This window comes from Dioscorea cayenensis, chromosome 15 (genome assembly GCF_009730915.1).
Source record: "Dioscorea cayenensis subsp. rotundata cultivar TDr96_F1 chromosome 15, TDr96_F1_v2_PseudoChromosome.rev07_lg8_w22 25.fasta, whole genome shotgun sequence".
Classification (NCBI taxonomy): Eukaryota; Viridiplantae; Streptophyta; class Magnoliopsida; order Dioscoreales; family Dioscoreaceae; genus Dioscorea; species Dioscorea cayenensis.
Genome location: NC_052485.1, coordinates 1402195 through 1410841, shown reverse-complemented (window position 1 = coordinate 1410841; position 8647 = coordinate 1402195). Strand labels below are relative to the sequence as shown.

The 8647-nt window shown below is 38.5% G+C and overlaps 1 protein-coding gene across 1 annotated transcript; it reads right to left on the bottom strand.

The window, feature by feature from the left end:
* Window positions 1–958: 958 nt before the first annotated feature.
* Window positions 959–3671, bottom strand: LOC120277214 (putative receptor-like protein kinase At4g00960). Its single transcript, XM_039283967.1, has 6 exons — window positions 2897–3671; window positions 2553–2818; window positions 2248–2458; window positions 1631–1868; window positions 1391–1541; window positions 959–1324 (listed from the first exon to the last, which is right to left on the bottom strand). The coding sequence occupies exons 1-6, from the start codon at window positions 3669–3671 to the stop codon at window positions 959–961; spliced, it is 2007 nt and encodes a 668-aa protein (XP_039139901.1).
* Window positions 3672–8647: the final 4976 nt, after the last annotated feature.

The window sequence follows — 8647 nt, the reverse complement described above, 5'->3', positions numbered from 1 at the left end:
AATATGTCAACGGTGGTTCTTATGCTGAACAGCTACTCTGTGTCCCTCCAAGCTCCTTCCAAGCCTGCATTTTATATCGGACTGAGTAGTGTCATAGAATCAAATGCATTCTCTAAAAAGTTATAATTCTCGACTGGTCAATTTGATAAATGGATCATAGATAGATAAATACATCCCAATGTCTCCAAATGAAGTTTCCTACAGAAATGGAGCCCAAACAGATATTACTGCTGTATTCAGCACAGCGTTTCCTTGGTCACTGTCTGGTCCAACACAAATCTGAATGCTTTGCAATTAATTCAAGCTTATGATTAATTATTTATTACTGACTTATGTTTTTTATAAGGTGGATAAACCATGTTTCATTAGAAAAACAGGAATCTATAGAGATAGACAAATAAACAAAAGAGAAGCCAAAGCAGGTCATCATGGTCCTAAGGACAAGTCACATCGAAATGCCTTTCAATGAGAGAATCGTGGAGGTCGCTAGCCGAAGGAGTTAGGCTGGCAGGGATCCTGCAAACATGTGACTCCTCTTAATTTTAGAGATGTATTATTTTCATTCGCAAGGATATTTTGAAAGGCCCACACATATCTTGTGCAGTTGTACTATGTATTTCTAATATTTTCCATTCTCCAGTGAGATAGAATTTCCTAATTGATTACTAAGCTGATCAAGTCATGATTTTAAGTAAGATAAGAGCAAAATCAACTATAAGGAAACAAGTTAAATATTAAACAATATGTTTAGATATTTGATTAGCTCTTTTATTTTGTAAAAAATGAATAAACCACATTCATTCCGTGGAAAAAAAACAAAACCACAACAAAAAGCTCAAACTACAACATGTAGCTCAGACAGAGAATAGACTTTTGATTAGCCTCTTGACTCTGATGAATACATGCCAAAAGATAAATAAGAGCTAATTTAAATATAATTTCAGGCGTGTCTTCACTATTATCTAGGTTCAATATCAGACAGGGAAATTTCATTCATGGAGCTGGAATTTGCAAGCTGAGTTGTGGATTCACTGCTGTATCTTCTTTCCACCAACTGGATTTCTGCATTCCCAGAGTGCTCATCTGACTCCCTGATAAAACTACTTCTAGTGAAAAACCCTGGGATCAAAGGCTTTGGAAGAGAAGTGGAATAGCTGCTGAGAATGTTCACAACCGAAGTCATGCTTGGTCTCTTGGTTGGGTCTTCCTGGACACAAAGCAACCCAATGTGTATGCATCTCTGTACTTGGTCAGCAGGAAATCCCTCTCCAATTCGTTTGTCGGTCAAGACTAATGCTTTCCCTTCATTCCAGTGTTTCCACACCTATAATTTTGATTTATTTGATTAGATTCATTATTTTCATTGAGGCATGCATCAATTGGAGCTTACATTGTTTACAAGGTCAGATGCAGGCTGATATCTCACAACACCTCTGTTTTTTTGGCCAGTCACAATCTCCAACACCAGCACACCGTAACTAAAAACATCTGATTTTGGTGAGAATTCTCCTCGCATTAGATATTCTGGTGCCATGTACCCACTGCATAGAAAACCAATTATCATCAATCTGTTTTCCATTTTTAAATACACTTCATGATCATAGATCTATCATATGAAGTCTGTGCTTACTGTGTCCCAGCAATTCTAGTTGTGTTCGCTTGAGTTTCGTTCAAACCAAAATGCTTTGCAAGACCAAAGTCAGAAATTTTGGGGTTCATGTTTTCATCCAGTAAGATATTGCTTGCTTTCAAGTCCCGGTGAATAATCCTTAGGCGTGAATCTTCATGAAGATAAAGCAATCCTCTAGCAATGCCTTCAATGATCTTGTACCTGCTTCTCCAATCTAGTTGCTGACTTCCATTATTATCTGTTTATAAAATGCAATTAAGTTAGTTAAAATTAGTAAGAGTCATACTCATAATTAGTAAGCATAATACCTGAATTGGTCTCTCTACTTTTCTCTTTTTTTTTTGGTCCTTCTACTTAAAAATGCACCTCACTAATTTCTCTACTTTTGAAAATGATCCAATTTAGTCCCTTTACCCTTAATCTCTTCGCATATAGTCACTCTCTACTCTTAAAAATATAGCCAATAATTAGTCTATTTTAGAATGGAAGGACTAAGTAGAACAATTTTCAAGAGTAGAGAGACTATTGAGTAGAGGGACCAAAAGGTAAGAGAAAAATAGAAAAACCAATTCTGGTATTATACCTAATTAATATTTATAACTAGGTACCAAACTTACCAAATAAAAATTTATCGAGGCTACTATTAAAAAGGAATTCATAGACAAGGAGCTTCTCATTATTATCCAAACAGCAGCCCAGTAACCTGACAAGATTCCTGTGTTGAAGCTTAGCGACAAAGATAACCTCATTCCTTAGCTCCTGCAAGCCCTGACCTGAGCTCGCTGAAAGTCTTTTCACAGCTATATCCTGTCCATGTTTCAAGGTCCCCTGCATCCATGGGTTTAATAAAGTAAAATAATATCAGTTAGGGTTTTAACAAAAGATCACACATCATCACTTCAAAAATCACACATCTTTTTACCTTATAAACTGATCCAAATCCTCCTTGTCCTAGTTTATTTTGGTTAGAGAAGTTATCCGTGGCATCCCTGAGAGTACTTAATTCAAACCATTTAGATTCTGCACTTGTAAAATCTGTTTCATCATCTTGAAGATCACGTAAAAATATGAGTTTTCTGAATTTTCTCCTTTTCTGCCAACAGAAGTAAATGACAGAGACGAGCCCAATGGCAACAGTCAAAGAAATGACTACAGCGAGAACCGTCTTCATTGTATCATTAAGGTTTCCTGCCGAGAAGAGTGACAAATTCAATTAAAGCTGACACAAAGTTTTGCAGCATGTATTTTGAAATGCCATTACTTTACCTTGATGCAAAGTTACCTCACTGGGATAACTGCCTGTCAGCGGCGGAGGCGGCTGTGCCAAGATGGGATAGATCTCGAATCTAACTTGGCAGGTCACAGAGAACACTCGGCAACCTTTTGAATAGCCATATTCCAGTACAAGCGGAAGAGCATAATTCAAACATGTGGAACAGCCAGCATCAGTTAGATCCCGAGTGCAACTTGCCCACCCGTAGATGTTCCCAGTTATGGAGTCGTTGACAGATGCCGAAGCGAATCTAGTCACTCTCATGGGGGCTTTGGACGTCACTTCGTGCATCAGTTTCCTTAATGGCTCTCTAAACACTGTCGGATTGGAGACGTTGTTGTCATTGTAAAAGGTTGTGAAGTTGAGATAGACCTGGGAGAAAAAGTGGCGGTCAGAGTAGCGGAGGTCGCAGTTGTTGGAGAGGATGGAGTTCGAGCGGTATAGCAGGTATTGGGATAAGGCATGCAATGCCAAGCGGTAGAGACAGATACCGCAGTCGTACGCGGACATGTCGAGGCGACACTGAGCGAGGCCGTAGACAATGTCGGGTGCTGTCCCGACGGAGTTGTTGAAGAATGAGTTGTTCGAGTTGGCGGTGGAATCGGTGAGGTTGAATAGTAGTGCGTCGAGGTTGGCCTTGAATGGGCTCGGGATGGTGTACTTGGAGCTGAAGTTGCAGTAGGCGATGAAGCCATATCTCTGGATATCATAGGCTTCAGACGGAAAGAAGAGGGGGAGGAGGATCATGATGATCAGTATGAGAGCCATTAAAATTTCTTATGTTCCAAGGACGTGGCTTATAGTAATACATACATGCATCACAAACTATAAAAGCATCTTAGATGTCAACAAACACGTTTGAAAGATATTACCCATTTGTCTCATTTTTTGTGTTGCCCATTTTAAGGTATAATTACCCATTTGTCTCATTTTTTTTTTTGTATTTTGCCCATTTTTAAGGTATAATTACCCATTTGCCTCATGTTTTTTGTGTGTTGCTCATTTTAAGGTATAATTTGACTTTTGGGTTTCTTTTCGATGCCATTATTTATATATATATATATAAAAAAGATACCATGCTTTTTTGTTTTTAAAAAAAATTAAACTTCAAATTTATTAAAAAAAAATTGTAGCACAAGAGACTCTTTCCACTAGGTGGTCTAGTGGAAACACAAACATAAACGAAGTGCAAAAAAGAAAAAGTAAGAGGTACAACAATGATGGCATAAAACAAACATATCACCGGACCTCAAGAAGGCACTCTTATCCAGATAATCAATGTGAATATAAAGCCACTATTTGTAAGATACAATGTCACTATTTATTATTATTGTTATTTTTTTAAAAAGGTGGATAAACCACATATTTTAAAAAAGCAACAGAAACAGATAGGGCGAACGCCCCTACAAAACAAGCCGTCAGGGGCAACAGGACACCACAAGCAGTACTGGAACAGTAACCAACAGCAAAAAACCAAAGATACAACCCCCCACAAAAGTGAGGACAAGAACTATGTCCTTAACACACTTCTAAGAAGAGACTACCCCGTGCCCTACTCATAATCCACTTCTGAAGATGTATCGCCACCAGCCCCCTCTCCACAGGAACTAAGAGACTCCAGGCTCTATCGAATCCCAACAATAGACTCCTCTATTTTCTCTCGCGCACTCTCAGCAACTGAAGAAAACTAGGACATCAACAAACGATCAGTTTTCAATACGAGAACGTTTGTAGGCAAGCAATTGGCATTAAAGATACAATCATTTCTAGCGAGCCAAATATTCCACACAATTGCTTTCACAACTAAGTCCCCAACATCCCTACAGTTTGATCGCACAAATGACCTCCAAACACCCCAAACCTCTTGCAAGGACCTAGGCGGCTCAAGGAGGCGCATAAGTCTCACAAAATACTCCCACACCTGTTTAGAGAAGGAGCATTGCAAGAAAAGATGGTCCACCGATTCGATTGTAGTATTACACAGGACACAGGTAGCAGTTGGAAGTCGATTGCAACTCCATTATTATTTATTTTGACGAACAAGTGACAAGCGGCCTCATTTAAAGTGTTGTCAAATGAATAGCCATGGACGACCAGGGGAAATATTTGAACTCTCTCTCTCTCTCTCTCTCTCTCTCTCTCTCTCTCTCTCTTATACTCTTGTGTTCCTTTATTTTATAATTTTTTAGTCAAACGGATCTCTCACACCATGTCATAATTAAAGTTGCATGCACTGAATGTTACACACCTTTGGGACCAAGCCAAACAGAAGTCAGGTCAATATATTCTAACTCTCTCCATCCTTCTTTTTCTCCGTAATGTGAATGTACTAACAAAGATCTCAAACAAACATCTTTGGCACTGGGGGCCAGACAAGCCAACCCATGCATCTTGGGGAAGTTCAAAAAAAAAAAATTTTTTTGAAGAAAGTGGATAAACCACTTATTCATTGCAAAACGGGCCAACCAAATACAAAAAAACAAAAAGAAGGCAGACAAATAAGAAAGTAAAGAGCCCGAATCACCAGAAGTGAAGCACGAGGCTAAGACAAAAAGAGCAAACAGAACAGCCAAAAGGAAACAGAGATGTACATCCAACGAAAAGCATAGGACTCACTTACTGGAGCTGGCTTTTCAAGGGGATAGGACTCCTAGGATCCACGTAAACAAGATTGTGTTTGAGAGGACAGGGACCCTTCTATAGTGTTTTACCACTAGCGCAGCGAGTCCTGCCATCATTGAGAAAAGCGTAGAAGGAGTTAACCGAGAAACCCTTATAACTCCATCTCCAAGATTTAGCATCCCTACTATGGGATAAATCATTAAGCAAAGACCACCGCAAAGTTAGAAGCTCCACAAGGTTCGTGTTCGGATCATATTGCAAACAATTCACAACCAATCTAAGGGGTCACAACATCAAGTGAAGAGGTCAGGCCATTTATCTTTTAAAGTGTAGCCAACTAACCAACATCTAACCAAAATTGAAGTAAGCTTTACCAGTGGTAAATTTTTGGATGTGTTGTATGTCATATATACCATCCATCATCTGGTTGATGATCTTGTTGAACAAAATCAGTTTAGTTATATATGTTGTTGGTGTTATAGATGCAAATGATTCTAGTGTTGTTGGTTGACAACATCATGTCCTTGTTGGAATAGCCAAGGAGGCAATGGCCGTACTAAATGCTGCCGACCTTATTATTGGGGCACAACTGGAGAGTTTTGCAACAAAAGTGAGGCAGTTCCGACATATATATGCTGGTGTTGGTGTCGCTTTGTCAAAGGAGAAGGCCTTAGGTCTAGTCTGTTAAGTCAGTCCATTGTGTCACTTCGTAAAAACAATACTCGGAGCCACTGGAGGAGAGGGATGATATATAGGAGTACTATAAGGTTAATTGGATTTATATTTGTTATGGTGTTCCTGTAGTATTCCTTGCATACTAGTTCTGCTAGAGCAGAAGAGACATAATAGTGGTAGTAGTAGGATTGGAATAAGAGCTGACAGAGAAGAATTGAGACAATTTAAATGGTATTTGAGAAGAGACATGACCGGGGAGTTCTTTTAGAGTAGGATATGATCAGTTAAGAAAAAATAAATGTTTGAAGTTGATTCAATGCTAATCGTTGTTGTTGTTTTTTTTAACAAATGCGACAAGCATGGTTAATCAAAGAGACTTGCGCATAGGTCAAAAAATTGAAAGTCCAGCCCACATGCCCTCACCTAACGACACGGGCTGCCGACTATAAGCCTAAATTTAGAATCGGAGATCCGTTACCACCACTATATTCAGTGAAACTCGAACTCAAAACACTTGAACATCTCACACTCTTCTGGCAGTGGGAGCCAATGTCATTGGGCTATGAAACCTTTGATCATGAGCACGGACTATTTTTGTGTTTAGTACAGCTATGAGGTTGTTGCTATTTTTTTTTAATAAAAATAGATAAATCACAAGTTTATTAGATAGAATAGGTACAAACACATGAAAATGTGAGAGATAAGTAAGGATAATTGTAATACAAAATTAACCAAATGGCCAATTCGAAGTGAAGACATGAGAAATGTACTCATGTTTTCCTATATCTTTCTTTCGTCTTCATCTATCATCCTAAATATTGATCATATGATTCTTTCATGGCTAAATGCAATCTTGGATTCCAAGAAAGCAAGACTGGAGGAGCCCGTAGAGAAAGTTAGAAGAAGCCTGGAGTTCCTCACCACCAGGGCAACAGATGCTAATGCCCTAGCAGCGCACACTCTCCCACAAGGTAATGGCTAGTCTTCTATTCGTTGTTTTTACCTAGGAGGCTCTTCTCTCTCCCCCTAGGGTTCTTTACCTCTTCTTGCTTTCCCATTGCTGGAGGATTTTTTCTTCTTTTAGTTGTTCTCTTTTTGTAGCGGTTCGGCCGCAAGAATTGTTCTCTGTTCTTTTGTTTTAATATTTGTGATTTATCCATTTTTTTTTAAAAAAATCTGAAGTGGGGCACAATAGTAAAATATCAAGTTCACAACTAGATTATATTGCACGTGACACCAGGAGATGACCACCCAGGATGTATTAATTCGTTGAGGAGACACTAGGACTAATAGTGTTAGGTACTTTCAACGGATCCATTATTCGGGGTCAGTTAACCGAATGCAACATTAATGAGGACATGGAGAAAGTTGAGGCTATATTTTGATTGCTAATGTTGACTCCTCCAACCTAATTATCTTCACATTAGAAGTTGCAAAACTCCTTTGTCCAAAAAATTTGAAGAAATCCAAAAAAAAAACACATGTTATTCATTTTGACTATAATAAAAAAATTGGAAGAACACAAGACTTTAAATTATAGTCGTTTCACACCAGTTAGATGTTCAAATAATTGCCTTAGACCACAAGCCTGCTCTTATTCTAGTGGCATTTGTCGTGATTGTTCTTCATGAAGACAACGAGGATTAGATCTCTCTGAGGAAGTGAGGTTGTTTTTTTCCGAATGACAAACTAAGGTCTTGATTGATGTTTTGGAAAAAAAAAGGCAACATGTCAACCATTGGATAACCCAATGGTATAACACAAAAATGCTAAGAAGGAGAGCAAGGGTTCGAATCCTTCCCTCGGCAGTACTGTTCATGCACTATTTATGTACTGTACACTCAGGTCCAATAGTATTCATCAGTACTATTTATGAGCATGAGTGTGGGTCCTCTGTGAGTGAAACAGTAGTTTCACCCCTCCAAAGTTGCAGGGCAAGGGGATTTTTCAAAAAGCTTTGTAAACTACCGTAACTAGTGCACCTCCGTACTTGTCTATCCCTTTAATAATCCCTTAAATGGGTGGCGCTTGTCACCTATTAGTAAAAAAAAAAAAGACAACACAGTTAGGATGGCATTGTCAAAGCATTTTCCTTCATTTATTTTTATTGAAAAGGTAGATAAACAACTTGCATTAAAATAAAAGGTGTACATCATACAAAAAGAAGCCCCAAACACAACTTAACAGCAAATTTTTGAGGAGGTCACTGTGTTATAGCTGATTTTCATTTTGATGATTGTGTTTCAATTTATATCTTTTTTGTTATCATGTATTAATTTCTTTTCACTTGACGGTCACTCATGGATTTCTGACCAATTTTGACTGACATGGTAGCTGGAGATGCCACATCACACTATTTTAAAGATTGTTCCATCCCAGCTTTAGAGGACACAGTCTAGCTAGGCTATGACAACACTTTTATATAATGTGATATGGCATCTCCGGCT